Source organism: Grammomys surdaster, unplaced genomic scaffold, assembly GCF_004785775.1.
Source record: "Grammomys surdaster isolate TR1022 unplaced genomic scaffold, NIH_TR_1.0 233, whole genome shotgun sequence".
NCBI lineage: Eukaryota > Metazoa > Chordata > Mammalia > Rodentia > Muridae > Grammomys > Grammomys surdaster.
Window position 1 is genome coordinate 6,580,047 of NW_021604678.1, and position 16,126 is coordinate 6,596,172.

Below are 16,126 nucleotides of genomic sequence, written 5' to 3' on the forward strand. Positions count from 1 at the left end.
TTCCCTCCCTCCCTCCCTCCCTCTGTTCTCTCTTTCTTTCTCTCTCTCTCTCTCTCTCTCTCTCTCTTTCTCTTTTTCTCATTAAATTAAAATCAGCTATGCTACAGTTTTTCATTGGAGAAAAAAACAGGAATCTTCCATAATAATAATACAAATAACAACAATTATTTAGTAGAGGCAACAATTGTTCATGACTTAAGAAACACTAGACCCTGTTCTCAGTAACATCATTATTCAGAAGATGGTCTTTGATGTATGAATCACCCTCCTGTGGTGAAACAGCTAATAACAGGCAGAGCTTAAAGTTAAAGTACCTGAATCTAGGTTTTGGACTAACCACATCAATCATGTGATCAAATTGCCCTTTGTCAAGACTTATATTTTACTACTCTTGCCTTAAAATGCAGTTGTGTCAGATGGCTTCACTACCTGTTCCCCTAGTGTTATTGTTGGATTTTGCCATTTCTTCTCAATACTTAATGTCAAGTAACTTTTCAGTTTCTTGAAGAGTTTCTTTTCTTGTCATTTGGGGTTTTTGTTGTTGTTGTCGTCGTTGTTTTGTGCTGTTGGCCTTTTATGCCTCCAGGGTTCTCAGCCCATCTTTCCTGAGTATGTTGGTTCGATAGTAGAATGGTCTTTTCAGTCAAAGGGTATTTATTTTGGCCTCTAAAATCTATGAACTCTGGTTGAGCTGTTTTAAAGAGACTTATCTATATAACTCTGCTGTTTGTTTGATGGTATTATCATAGTTTTGGCCACATAGCAAACTGTCAGTATGTGCTTGTTGAATCGAAGTAATGAGCATCTCAGCTTAGTAAATGTGGTCAGTACTCTCTCTTCTCGGTATGAGAAACACCATTTGTTAAGGCAAAATGATATTTGTAAAAACTGCATAACAAATTACACAATTGAACAGGAAAGCCTAACTTTATTTCTGTTCAGCAGTTATTAGTATGAAAGTGCTGGGTTTATGTGACTCCTTTTGATTGCACATTTGACTTGATTATAATACAGACATTGATAAGATTCAGTTTATTGAATTCAATTCTCAAATAGATGGAGGTGGAAGAGTATTTTCATTATTCACATTCGAGATGATCTATTTGCTTATGTAAATTTCTTCAATAATTCCACTCCTTCATGAATTCTCATACATACTGTTAAAACTCTAAGGGAGTGTAAGCATCCAGCTTGTTAAAGGTGTGCTTATATGTTGTAGAGACAGCTATCTTGACAACCTACAAGATAAATTCATTTATACTTAGGTCCTAGTTTTCCTTTGTTCATCCATTCTAAATTTTGCTTCTTAGAAATAATATCTAATTTACCCTTGAAGGGCTGAGGTATTTGAAACATTCAGGATAAAAGTTATATTTATATTACTATCTTAGCTAATAAATCTAACTTTGATTTACCATATTTTTGTATCAAGATTTTGTAACTTCATTTTTTTTTATTTTCTTTCTTTTGCCTCTTTAGGCTTCAAATATATGTTACTGTTGACCTTTCTCATATTCCCCACCTGAGTTCTTATTGTAGACTATATGATGCTTTAAGAATGAGACTGTATTAGTGATGTGCAACTCATTATTTACTGAATGATATTCTGTATTTTAGGTGAAAAACCAGTGAGTGTTCAGCCCAGTTCCATCCTTTGCCCTGCACCTGTCCTGAACAAAGCTGGAGAGTAAGTCCGTCACCAAAGACAACTCAACATGGAGTTCTGGCTCCTGTGTGACTGGTTACTGCTCTGCTCTGTGAGGGTCTCTCTCTCTCTCTCTCTCTCTCTCTCTCTCTCTCTCTCTCTCTCTCTCTCTTTCTCTCTCTCTCCTTCCCTCCTCTGTCTCACCCCCCCCCCGTGTCTGTGTCTGTGTCTGTGTATCCTCACATAAAAGCCTTTCTTCACTGATTAAAAACAAATAACAACCAAACCAAACCACATAAAATATAACCAATACAACATATTTCCTATAAAACAACAATTATATATTGGTAGTTTTGTTTGCTTATTTTGTCTTTTGAGTACAAGGTACCCAAAACCAAGAAACAGTATTTCTATCTGATTTATTTCTTTTACCCCTTAATATGAAGCAAATAATTCTAAAATGTTGAGATGCTCTCTACTTTGACATTAGTGTGCAATTGTTCATAGTGCTGACCCAGCTGATGGAATTACTTAATGCTGATATTTACCATTGAGTGTAAACATAGTAAACACTGAAAGTGTAATATCAGGTCAAAAACAGTGTTCACACAGTAAAGATTATCTTTTCCTTGATGGAATCAAAGAGAGTAGTTTTTGTATTTTACTGTCAGCACGAGTACTTGTTTTTTTTGAAAGTATTCAATATAGTTATTGGATAGCATTTCCAGTTATGCAAAAAATCTAACAATTTCATTTTTGTATTTTAAATAGATTGAAAGGGCTATATTTTATAACTTCAGAACTTAGACTATTATTCATTGTGTGTGTGTGTGTGTGTGTGTGTGTGTGTGTGTGTGTGTGTATGTTATGCCTCATAATCTAGTACCAGAGATGGACTGTCCATGGTTGCTTTAGACAGGCATTGGGCTTTATGATAGTTTGGTTTCTCATGACATCATTTTGCCCCAAGTATACAGTAGACTTCGGTGATCTTATTGTAGTAGCATGACAAACCACTGAAGTTTAGACTTGTTTAATTGAACTTGGAGTTTCATGTTGGTTGGTTACCTTCATGCCTCTTACCTCAGTCTGTCCCCAAAGTATATTTTCTAGTCTTCCCATTGATTATAACATCTTTTTTCTTTGTCATTCAGATTAAAAAGCCTTCAAATTAAAAATTATAATTGATTCATTCTTATTTCATGCACAGCTTATCTTGAACTCACTCAGCACTAATTTTGGACCATAACATTCAATATCAGCTTGCTCTATCTGGGCAAAATCCATGTTGAGTCGTGCCAAAATCATTAATCTGTTTGTTGGTCTTTCTGTTTCTACCTTTGACTTTAGTGATCCTACAGGAATAGATAGGCTTGTGATACTTCTCTAGGTTGGATTGTTAGGGATATGTTCTTCATCCCACACAAAGGTAACGGAGAACTGACAGGTTCCCTAAGTTTCTATAGAGCTCAAACCTTCACTGTCCAGGCCTGGTCTCTTCATTGCTTCTCTGTTCAGCTATAGGCACACCACTGTCCCCCTTTTCTCTCTTAACCCCATCAGCGAACACTTCTGTCAGTACTGTCCTACTTGTTCATCCCTCTGCTTGGAATGATGTTCTCTTATCTCCGTAAATCCTGTTCAGATGTCACCTTCCCAAGAGGGGAACCCTCTATAGTTACTCTGACTCAGCAGCCTCCTCATTCCCTTTACATATCCCCTTATTGTCTTCCAAATCCTTCATGGTTATTGTGTTTCCTGTCTGCCAGGCTAAGTGCTGTAAGCCTTGTTTCCTGTAGACTCCCTTGCATTACTCAGTGCTTGCCATAGTGCAGAATCACTAAGCACTTGATGGCTGAAAGGTGGTTCACTTTTTCTCGAATAGATTTTTTTTTATTAATAAAACTACAAAGCTAAAGGAGATCATTCAATTTCTGATAGAAGGGGACTTTATCAGCTAAGAGAAAATGGTTAGAATTTTTATTTAGGGTGACATACCTTTGGCAAGAACAGAAAATCATGCAACTTTAAAATAAGTGATTATGAAAGAAGAGAGTTTACTTATTCATGTAGTTACAAAATGAAATTATACTCATATGCCATAGTACTTAAACTTTTAAAAAATATTTACTTTCACTTTTGCCTACCTGTGTATGTGTGTGTACTATGCGTATGTGTCCATATGTGTCTGCTACGGTCATGTGGAGGTTGTAGGATGTCTTTTGGCTTCCATTTCTTGACGAGTATCCCAGGGATCAAACTTGGGTCCTCAGGCCCAGCAGCAGGCACTTCTACCTGCTCTCCCGTAGGCCCCTCCCTTTGAATAATGTAACATGGCAACTATTGACATTCTTTAATGCTTTGCAGACAGGATAAATACTTTAGATACATGATTTTTAAAAACTTCACACATAATCACAAATATTAGGTATGGAAAAACATCGTTTATTTAGTTTTTGGTATTGATATTTTGCTTGTAGATAGAGAATGTTTAAGGATCTAGACTCATCCAAAAGAATTGTTTTTGTACTGTTTTGTTTTATTTAATGTAGCAGATTCTAGTTAATCATTGAGGCAAAATTTTAGAGAATTTTGTAAATATGCTGGGTGCTTGGAAATACCATTGTATTTTCTACTTCCTACACCACACCTAACTTAGACTATTTTCTTTGCCTTCTCCTTTTTGTAGGTGACCAGTTCTTACAAGATTGAATTAAAATCAGCAGAACCAAGACAGTTTAGCCTTGTAAGGCGGCTGATGCTTAATATGTTTGCCTAATTACCTTTTGGCTAAGGATTCAAAGCCATTAAATAGCTAGTTAGTCTGTGTTTCAAATGAACACATCTGGCCCATCAGTGAAGGGAGGCTTGTCCTGTGTGAGGGTGACAGATGTGGTGATGGGTCCCCCTCTTCTCTCACCTAAATAATTAACAACTCACTGGTGAAGTAGTCCTAGACAGAGAGCCTCAAAGACAGATGCATGGTCTCAGAGCTGACCCCACACGCCGGCCTCAGCTCGTTAGCCTTCTCTGTTACTTCTTTTCTCCTCTTTGTGATGCATGTTTTCTTTTTAAATGTGCTTGTGGATTTTGATTTAAATGAGGGCGAAGATGGATGTTTTCTGGGAGGTGGGACTAGGAGCCTGCTTTATCAGAATAGCTAAGATGTCTTCTCTTCAAACACTGATGTTACAAAAAACAAGTCACAAAATCTCCAATGTGGGAAAGGGATATGTAGGGTTGATGCGGGAGAGGAAAGATCATCAGAATGCATTCTAAGTAAGTATGAATTTGGAACTTGTCAGATTGCAAATTTAATTAATGAACAGGTTTCAAAACAAAGAAATTTAAAATGCCTGTGCAGCTCCTATCTCGGATAACCTTGCTGAACAGATCTGGAGTCAGGCTTTGAGCAGCTTTCTTTGAAAGAGATCAGTGTTTACAAAATTTACTTGTTAGAGATTTTGGCTAAGATGAACAACATCTTAGGATATAGAAAAGAAAGTAAATGTGGAAGTAGCTGGGGTGGTTTTTTTTCCCAACTTTTCTCATTGGACACACTTTCTTTTCAAAACTTCATATACTTAAGAAAATTACCTTAGCAAAAATTTTGGTAGTTTATTTAGTTTATTTGTGTCAGTTGCTTATCTGTAGCAAGACGCCTTCTTTGAGTTAAAAGAGGATGGCCTCCTGACAGTTCTTTGACTGGTACTCACCACAGATGGTAGGCTCCAGGTATGATATGCAGTCATTACACATACTTGCAACACAGTGGTTGCCCTCTGACCTTGTCCTGGGAGATAGCAATGATAGCACAGCTGCTCTGGAATAGTTGAGATTTCAAACCTGTAATTTGACAAAAAGAACAGAGTAAACGGGGTAAACATACATAAACACATTGTGAGGAAAGAAAAACAGAACTGAACGAGGCAGAGCCTTAATCTACAGCTTGTCTGATAGGGAAGACTTAAGGAGGCATATGGTATAGTTAAATGTGCTTTCAAAAACATTGGCCAGAATCTTCAGGCAAAATGAAACAAATATCTAAGTTAGATGAAAGTGATAGCATTATTTCTCTTACACGGCAGTGTGGGAAGCTGCAGACAAGAGTCTTTGAAATTAGATGTGGGTCATTTCAAGGATCTCTGGGATGTGCGGTGAGGGTGACTTGGGATGAGGGCTAGACTTGGTAATTTGTTAAAAGTTTTTCTTAAATATTGTTACTTTTCAATATTAATTCTAATTTATTTTGTATGGCTTCCAATTGACTAATTCCATTTAGTTTTTCTTAGTTGGCTGAATTTTGCTTTTTATTAAGCTTCTCTTTCTTTGCAAAAACATACCCACATATGTGTGTGTATCCGTATCTGTGCGGGTCCCTAGATCCTTTGTGTTGGCAGCAGGTGATACAAACATTATTGATTCAATCTGTTCTTTCGTGTAAAGAATGAGACTTGATGGTTTAATTTGCCATCCTGGATGCCAGGACATCAGTTATGCCTTTAGTTGGATTATAACCATTAGAGTCTTGATGAAGGAAGTTAAAGCTGAGGATCTTTTTGTTACTCAAATCCTCTCCCATCATGGAATGTTCACCTTTTTTTTTTCATAGCATAGTGTCTTCTGATTATACCAATCAGCATGTTATGTTTACTTGGTCAGCATTGTATCTCTTTACTGAGTATCTGATACAGCTACAGGCATTGTCCTTTAACAGGAACAATGCTTATTTTGAACACATGTATGTCTGTCCATCAAGATGTTGTCCAGTTGAGAATTTTAAGTCACATGCTTCCAAGTCTGAGTAAAGGTGTGGCTCCTTTGTGATAGGCACATGGCCTTGCTAAGCATCAGGAAGTCTATCACGGGGAGGGTTTGACTTACACTTTCTGCTACAAAGAAAGGAGAAGAAAAGAGCTGCAGGTAAAGAGAAGCACTTTCTACCATATTGTAAGGAAGATATTTTCAAAAGCTAGAATGGCTTAGTGAGTGTGTGGAAAGCTAGAAGATGATGATGAATAGGAATTCTTTCAAGTATACACTTAGAGCTTCTTATGTGCTTGCTTACAAAACTTATGTTATCAATTTGATGATTATAGAAACACTTGACATTTTAAAAAAATGCTTAAAGGGGATTATTCATATATATATATACATATATATTTACATATGTATACACATACATGCATATATATATATATACACACACACAGAGAGTATTTTACTAAAGTTTACTGAAAAGCTTACTGAAAAGGAGTTGTTGCTTATGCAACATTAGAGGCATTTACAGAGTTCCTTACATGGGAATCTTCATACAGTACTGAATATGCACTGGCTTCTCCTGAAAGCTGTCAATCTTACTGGCTGTAATTTTGTTTTGGTCATATACATATATAACTATAGAATAAAAAGACATTATTTAATTCCTTTAATATCTTTAATAGACACAATTAGACTGAACATTAACTTACATCTGTGCCCATAAGTTGAAGTGGCTTATTTGGACTGTTCACAAATCTGAGACCGCCCTTTTCAACTTAAAATCTGCATCATTCACAAAGCTACTGCAAAGAATACTTTGCAGAGTATTAAATGGCAGTGCTTGCTTTCAAAATATCTAAAGTCACCACAATTTTAATAACTTTTTGAGTGGCTGCCAGCTTAATTTTCAGTGTGTGCAAATTGGAGGTAAATTATTTAATGCTTCCAGTAAATGTCTTTGACATTTTCACTTACTTTTTAAAAAATCCACTTTAATGGATCATAAAACAGAAATCTTTCATAGAATCTATGTATCTGTCTATTGTCTGTCTGTCTGTCTGTCTGTTAGGAACAAATGTACCTATTACAATTAGGTTACTGTAGGTTAAAATATTAACCATATTTCATAAAGTATGACATTTTTTAGATTAGAGCAGCTGCAGCATAGCACTGAGCCCTCTTGATTTTAGATTATTCCTATATCAGTATGTGAACTAGCACTGTGACTATCAGGACTAATTGATTTTATTTAGTCAGTAATAAGTCAGAAGACTATTTACTAATTTCTCCTGAAAAAAATTTAGTGTATTTGAATTTAAATTTATCAGCTATTAATTAAGTACCAGAGACCATGAAAATATAATTAAAAAATCTTTGTGCTTTGACGACATTGTGAAGGTTTCTTTTGTCTTTTACCTTGAAAACCTGCTTTAAGGGTAGTATGAACAGCAATTGAGATGTCCAGGAAAAGTACAAAGTCTTCTAGTTCTATCTGTGGTGGCCAACAGAGTCCAGCACATGTTTGGGCCTTGTCTCTCTGAATTGTCTGTACTAGGCCAGTCCTTGAATGTCTCCACATTCTCAGGACTTCCTGCTTCCATGTCTGTCTTTCTTCAGATGTTGCATCTGCATCCAGAGCCTGTTTTCCTTTGAGTCTTTTAATTGTTAATTTTCATCATGCTTGGATTCCTTTCTTGCTGTCCAGCTCCAAATCTCCAGGCAAGGTCCCACCTTCGCCTTTACACGTCCATGTATTCACTTTGCAAATGTCCACCTGACTTTCCTGTAGACACGTTCAACACAGAGGTTGCAAATAACTCATGCTTGGTTCTTCTGTGCTCCCTACACAAGACCATGCACCCACTTGTAAGACAGAGCTATTGAAGTCAGCCTTTTCTTGCTTGCCTCCTACATACACTGAGTTTCCGTGGCCCTTTAATTCCAGCATAAGATCTCTCAGTTTCATTTGCATGCAGCCTTGTGGCCTCTATTTTAGTTCACTTCCATGTTAAATTTTATCTGAAATAGACTCAGGCCTTTGTGTCTTGTTTTTGTACTCTAGAAATACATTCTTCAGATGTGTGCCCCACACTTAGAAATATCAACAAGAATGACATTTGCAAAACAGAATTTTCACCATTTTTTATGATGCACTCTACCTTTTCAGAGTCACTCAAAGCTGTCTTATTACTGTCTTTTCCAGCCTAAAGTTTTCTCTCCACTCTCTCACAGTCCTCCCTACTCTCTCATATAGTCCTCTCAACTCTCTCAAAGGGTCATCCCCACTCTCCCACAGGTCCTACCCACTCTCTCATAGGTCCTCCTCACTCTCTCACAGGTCTTCCGAACTCTCTCATAGGTCTTCCCCACTCTCTCACACAGTCCTCCCCACTCTCTCACAAGGTGTTGCTGGCATATTCCAGCTTGACTGCCCTCTGCATCTCTTGTCTATCAGTTTTCCATCTGCAGAGATTCCTTTTTTGTCTTACTTTGGAACTCCTGATAATTTTTCAGGGTTTGTCTTACAAGTGACTGTCTTCAGGAAATGATGTTTTGTTGACAAGGCTGAATTATCTGCGCCTCGGTCGTATAGAAGACCTGTGCTCATGTCTGTTTCACATGACCTCAGTCACACTCCATTGTAAAGTTTTGTGTGTCTTCCCTTCAGTTACATTGTGATTTGTTTTGTTATTACAATCATATTAAACAAATCCCAGTTTGGCCTGTTCCTTTTATAACAATTATTAATGGTGTGTTAGTCAATTCAAATGCCATTGTTCCTTTAACTAATAAAAGAAAGAAGGATTGATATTAGCAAACATTTATCAACCAATTTGGAATATAATTTTAGTATACCCATGGATATATAGATATATAAACACAACTCAATGAAGCTGTAATATTGGGTTTAATAAGATGTTTTATAACAGGAAATAGAATTACAAACTTTCTTTACGTAGTCTACATGAAATTAGCTTGGGGAAATTTTTAACACTTTAGCTGTCAATATTTTTATGTCAGTAGACTAGTAATTCTTTAGGGAAAAACCTTGTATGTATGTTTGCTTCCATATTCTATTTACTTGTATATTCTTTATTGTCTATGCCTTTTTTCAAGCGGCTGTAATCAGATGATAAAAACACATTGATACTTTGAAAATCCTTCAAACATATTATTGGATATTACAAGACTTCATAGAGCTCCTGGGTTCCTTGTACACACACTACAAGGAACATCTCTGTATGCTGTTAATTTCTTCCATGGAGAAACTCTGACGTAGATATAACTCCCTACTTTTATAGAGTAGGGGTGGAACATTAAGACTGGATTGACATAAGTTCTAGCTTGGGGTTCTAGATTTTCCAACATGTTTCATTAATATGCCTGCTTTTTCAAATCATGTTCATATTTGAGACAAATAAAGATGACCTGTCCCTTTGCAGCCCATCTGTGTCCTGGATTAAGTAAATACAACATTTATTTAATACTTTATAGCCCATAATTAGATCTCATAACTAAGAATCTGGATTCTATCCTTAGATGCATACTAACCGACATAGAAGTGATTGAGGAATAGGATTGAAGAGTGTATTGGAATTAAGAGAAAAGACATAATATGTGACAAAACACCTACTGTGTACATTGCAATTTTGAGACAAATGAAGCTCCAAGTATTGTCATTAGGATGGAGGGTGGCCTTTAATGACCTTTGTGCTTGGGGTCATCATTGGCTTCATGACAATGCCATACCATACCAGGAACTTAAGGATTCTCTCTAAAGGAACAACAGAATTCAAAAGCACAAGCAACTGTGTTTTTCATGTTTGCAACAATTTTGAAATTCTTTTCTAAAAATTATAAATATTCATAAATATATATTAAAGAACAAATATCCTGTTTATAGAACAAAAATGGTACTGTAGTTAAGCATGAAAAATATGTCTATAGAAAAAATGAATAAGGACTCCTAGACTAATGTTTTTGAGATACATTTAACTATAAGTCCCTAAAATAGGTGTGGAGGACTAAGATTAGGTATGCTGGAGAAGTGAAGGTTCTTGGATTGTAAAGTCAGAGAGGTCCGATCTTCTTTCTGATCAGCTACCTTTTGAAGCTTCATTTTCTTGACTTGTAAAATGGAAACAGTGCCAGCGGACTACTGTGAGAATGAACTAATGTTTCAAGATAATTGGGCGAATTTAGTTTATGACTACAGTTGTTGATTGTTTTGCCTGGATCCTGCTACTAATATGTGTATTTTGTTATTTCAGTGAGGACTATTGGCATTTCATCTAGTCTCCGCCCCATAGTTACCTGGCAACAGCCAAATGTACCTAACTCAGTATAAAAGGGGCTGCTTGCCCCTCATCACTCTCTTTACTTTCTTCTCTTCTCTTGCTCCCTTACCCGTTCCTATTCTCTCCCCATCCCCTACCCCTCTGTCCACATGCTCATGGCCACCTCTCTATTCCTCTTTTCTCTCCCTCTCTCTCTCTCTCTCTCTCTCTCTCTCTCTCTCTCTCTCTCTTTCCTCCTTCTCCTCCTCTTCCTCTTGCTCCTCCTCCTCTTCCTCCTCCTCCACTCCCCTCCCCATGCTCTAAATAAACTCTATTCTATATTATACCATCCTGTGGCTGGTCCCTGGGGTATATGTTGGGGGAGGGGGGCGTGGGGAGGGATACCTCAGCATGGGCCCTGCAGAAACACCTCTTACTCTACACCTTACCTCACCTCAACCAAACATATCCTTGGCTTCTCTCTTTTTATAACACAATAAATACTGTATATATAACTTATGGAGATTTTCTCATCTGTGTGCCTTGTTTCCACTTTACTGAGCCCTGGTCATATTATTCTAGAATGTCTTTGTGGATAAATAGTTATTTTCGCTAACTAAGGTCTCAACATGTGTTTCTTCGACAGGAAGGCATGACCATAATTTTCAAACTTCATCTTGGGCCCTTATTTCACTCTACTAACTGCTAAAATAGTGACTATTTTTGCTGGACTCCAAGTGCTACATTATAAACAAGTCCAGCCAGTTTCTGCTCATCCCTTAAAGTGGAGTACATGAGATTACCCTGACAAGAATATATTAGTATGAATAAAAATAATCTTTTCTCCAAATAGAACTATGCCTGCCCTGTCATCTGACTTCTCACATAAAAGCATGGGACTTGGAAATTAGGAAAGTTTATTTTGGATTCAGTTATGCTTAGTCATGAAAACAGAATAAAACAAACACCAAGTTCTGCAGAATAAGCAATTTGATTTAACAACAACAAAAAACCATTTGACATTCAGTTTTGAAATAGTGCAAAAAGTCAGTTAAAATTTGAAATCCCTTTCTTCTCTGGTTTACATTGTTTTTTTCTTAAGAAAGAATTTTTGAGGTGGGCATGTTAGAAGAAATATTCTTGACAGGAATATTCATGAGTTTTGAGTAAGATCTTAAGCAGTGTTATCTTTCTCTGTGGCTCTATTCCTGTGTGAATCTGAGCAAGGTTATTACATTGAGGGAACACACATCATAAGACTGTTCATGGTGTCATTTCCTCTTGCCTCAGTGGTGATAGAATAGGTTCGAAATCAAGTAGAATCCCAGATCCAAAACTTTTGCCAAAGCAATTTGCCCTGAGTCTCCAGTGAAACCATGAAAGTCTGGTTGCTTTAAAACAGCTGCGGTGAAGATGAAGTGCTTTGCACCTTCAGCATCTCCTAGCTGACTTAATTATTGCTTCTTCATTCCTCTTGTAGAACTCTTGAAGTTTCAATCAGCTATAATGATGGGAAGTCTGCTGTCTCAAGATCCTTAACAATTACAGCCACAGAATGTGTGAGTAAAAGTCTAATTACCTTTAAAAAGAGTTTTATCATGAGATTAAAACCTAGAGTCTTATTAAACATGGAAGCTACAAACCAAGCAAAACAACACAAGGAAACATTTAGAGAATTTATTTAATTTTTTTCTGTTCTGATCTATTTTAAAGGTTATATAATATACATTATATTTTAATATTTATAAAATCCCTCAAAGTCATATTTTAGATTTTAAAAAGTAAGAAAATAGAAAGGAAGCATTCTTTTAAGGAGGTTAAATATGAAAGCATTTTTTCTTATTATGAAGATTAGAATTTAGTAACCAAAATGTTGATCAAAGTTTGAAATTGCTAGTGAGTATTAAAAGATGACATCATCATTTTGTCCAGGTAGACTCAGTCTGTGCCTTCTAATGTAAGTAAGAAATCTCATTCTGAGAACGTGCGCCTGCATGGGTACACGCACACGCGCGCGCGCGCGCACACACACACACACACAGAGGCAAATTAAGGAAAAACAAGAAATCTTCTTTTCCTCCAAAAGTCCAAAGTAGCAAGCTTAAGATTTCCCCATATCATGGTTTTATGCATTCATTCAGCAGATACACAATGTTGCCCCTTCTGGGATATCTGTTTCTCATTGTAAGACAATGTTGTAGGAAAAATGAAATATCTACATGGGTTTTTGAACCTTTTGAACTCTCGATAATTTTATTAACATTTCTGTTTTGTAAATAGCAATTCTTTTTTGCAACTTCTAGGTTTTGTGGATGTTGTAATTTTTTGGTTTTCTCATCTCAGGATGTGGTTGATTGAGGTTAACAAATACTTGTGCTGTGAAGTTAGTTGCTCAGGGCTTAGCTCACTGAAATGACACTCTTTCTCAAGCCTTCTCACCCTTCTTCACACCCTTCTTCCTTTTAAAAATCTTCCTTCCTTGCAGGTAGGAAAACAGTTTTTTTTTCTGTCTTGTAGTCAAGAGCTACTTCAGTTTTATGTATAAGGACTCTTAGGTAGAATGACTCACCTGGTATGGATGTATATGACCATCTTATCTGAGCTTGGTGAGTTCTCAGGAGACTTGTTTCTAAAGGTTGTTGAAGAGTAAATTGTTTAGGAAGTGAATACTGGTATGTCAGAAGTAGGGGAAGAGCTGGAGACAGAAAAATTAAACAGGGGTCAAGGTGAGTCTCCTTGAGATGATGACTTTTGAGTCAAGGCTGGAAAGGTGATGGAATGAGTCCTCAAGACCATGAGTTACAGGAAAGTTCTATGCACATTCTCCAGAAGGCCAGAGCCTGAGGTGGGGCAGCTTCTAAAGAAGAGTGCTCAGTGCTGGAGTGTTGACATGCCAGGAAAATTGGGGTCTCAATGAGGAAGAATCTGTGGTGGAGGGGGTGGAGGACATTTGATCCTGTGAGTTACTGTGAGGCCTTGGGACTTTCTTCCCAGTTACAGGAAGAATCTTGAACAGACACACACACTTAATGCTTACAAAGATCCCTCTGGCCACTGTGTGAAAACGAACAAAATGAAAATATTGAAACCAAGTCTCATAGCATTCCTGTAGTCTAAGAAGCATGAGAAAGAAGTAGTCCCGTTGGGGTGACAGTGATGGAAATGATTAAGAAGAGATTAAGTTTCGATAGACTTTAAAGTTACAGCCCTTTGTCTAAGGAGCTTAAATGTAATTCATGGATGTAAGAAGGAGATTTCAAATAGTTTTTTTTTCCTTGAGGTGTCAGAAGGATGATTAGTTATCAGGGAGAATATGAAGAGTTCCCTTTTGGTACCTTTGGACAATAGATGAGTGACAGTGGTCATGCAGTGATGATGTTATGAAACTTCTGCCTCTCCAAATGCTAATGCTTTGCAAAATGATTCTGGGTGTCACCAGCAACACAAATCCCACATGGTATTTACCAGAGAACTGGACTCAGCCTTCCAGAGGATTCTGTTTGCCTTCTTGGATCCCTTCAGGTGGCACTCACTCACTCAGACTCTATGCTCCTACCGCAGTGGCTTCTCTCTTTTGTGAAAGGCCTTTTGTTATAAATACACAGTTCTCTCACCTGCTTGTCCTTCCTCAAGGATTGCCTGCCAGGTTCCCCCATGTGTCTATTGGGTTTCCTCAGACTTCATAGTGTCATTATTTGTTCAAGGTCCATCTCTATTACGCATGGGCTATGAGTGCACATCCAGTATGTAGCCTTGGCACCCATTTAACAGTGCAACATAGAGTACTGGCTCCTCAGGTATGATTTAGATAAAGGGAGAAGTATTTTTAGATGTCTGTCATGTATATTGAATCCATTTAATTCAAGAAAAACAGACAATCATGGGTTGAATATTTTTTGAGAATTTTTCAACTGGAGGTCTGTGTGTGGACAACATTTCTGAGTAAAAGTAAGAAACTTTTGCTTTGTGATCATGATACAGATCTAGGAGTAACAAGACCTAGTTTCATACTCTTCCTCATCTGACTTGAAGTCTACACCAGGCCATCAACTTATAGGACTCTCGTTTCCATGCCTGGCCTTTTCTTAATTTGTTTATGAAGTTATGTGAACAATGAAACTATTTCCTTTACCATACTGACCATTCTATTCTCTGATGTTAGCTCTGACAATGAAAACAGAGGAAATGGAGAAGCTGGGATTTGTACACAGTACACAGAGCTAGTGTTTGGGATAAGTACAAACAGACTCAGACCAAAGTCAGGTAGCTGTAAATCATCCCTTCCTCCCTCTCATTTTCCGCCTTGCTTGGCTGAGACAAAAGGAAAGTGAGATCCATAGTTCTTCAGAACATACGAATTCTAGTTCTATATTTTGCAGACAGTTTTTGGAATCAGTTGAGATTTGTCACCATACTAAATGTCTATTTCCTTTGTGGAGACGATTTGCTTTTTTGTCAGTCTTACCAATAGAAGCCCTTTATTTGGAGGGGGAAAATCAAGAATTTTAAGTACCCATCTACTTAATATTTCAGAAGTCAACACAGGTTTGTGAGTTTCTTGTTCGTTGAACATACATAGGAAGAACAGACAGGCCACACAGTTTTTGCTAATTCATAGCCTTCAGTTGTGTTTCCTCATCTGTGAAAAGGACATAAATGTGAGGGGAAAAGGGAGATTTGGATGTTCTCAGAGTTCTCTGTGAAGGTGTATAGCACAGCCACACTGAGAATATATTTGTGAGTTGGTAGGCCTAAGTGGGGGATAGAGGTCTCTACAAGATCCTGTTGCTGAAAGTAAGACCAAGAATGCATAGGATTCTCTCAGAGTCCACTGCAGTTTCCCACGTACTTCTAGGAAGTGCTTTTCCTGTATATTCCTGTCTTCCTAGTTTGCTACTTACTGTAACTGCCTGTGGGGGGTATTGTGGTTTGTATGTGCAACTTGTGGGGAAGGAGGATGAGCTTCCTGTATTTTCCTGATCTACACTCAGTTGTCTTCTGTTAGCTTTAAGAAGGCAGTCTATAGATGTTTATCTAAAATTCTTGATAAAGTATTTCTTTCTCTTCGTTTTTCTTCCCTGAGTACTTTCTCTTTTAAAAACAAACAAATCTGACATAAGATAACCAACTAAAATGGTTTTCCTGGAATTCCCAGAGACATTGGGTTTGAAAGAGACAGTTTTCAAGTAAAGTCAGTACCAAGTTCTGTTTACAAAGTAAAAGTGTTGATGTCCATTTTGACATCTGTGTCATGTGGAGTCTTGTTGATTTGGAGTTCATGTTCTTGGTACATAGTTTGTTAATGCCAAATAAGTAGTATCAAATGGTAAGTTGATTAAAAATAGCCTTTGATTTCCTAGGAGATGCACCATCATGACAGAAAAATGGAATTAAATTACCCAAAGCTCATAGTTAATGCCACTGTAAAAGCAGTACCGTTAAA

At 37.2% G+C, this 16,126-nt stretch overlaps 1 protein-coding gene across 2 annotated transcripts in view; it reads left to right on the forward strand.

The window, feature by feature from the left end:
• Nucleotides 1-16,126, forward strand: part of Antxr2 (ANTXR cell adhesion molecule 2) — a 132,910-nt gene that overhangs the window by 40,122 nt on the left and 76,662 nt on the right. For both annotated transcript variants that reach the window (XM_028773658.1, XM_028773659.1), the window contains 2 exons: nt 1,618-1,687; nt 12,164-12,242. In XM_028773658.1, the coding sequence (XP_028629491.1) occupies nt 1,618-1,687; nt 12,164-12,242 (149 nt within the window). The remainder of the gene's footprint in view (nt 1-1,617; nt 1,688-12,163; nt 12,243-16,126) is intronic.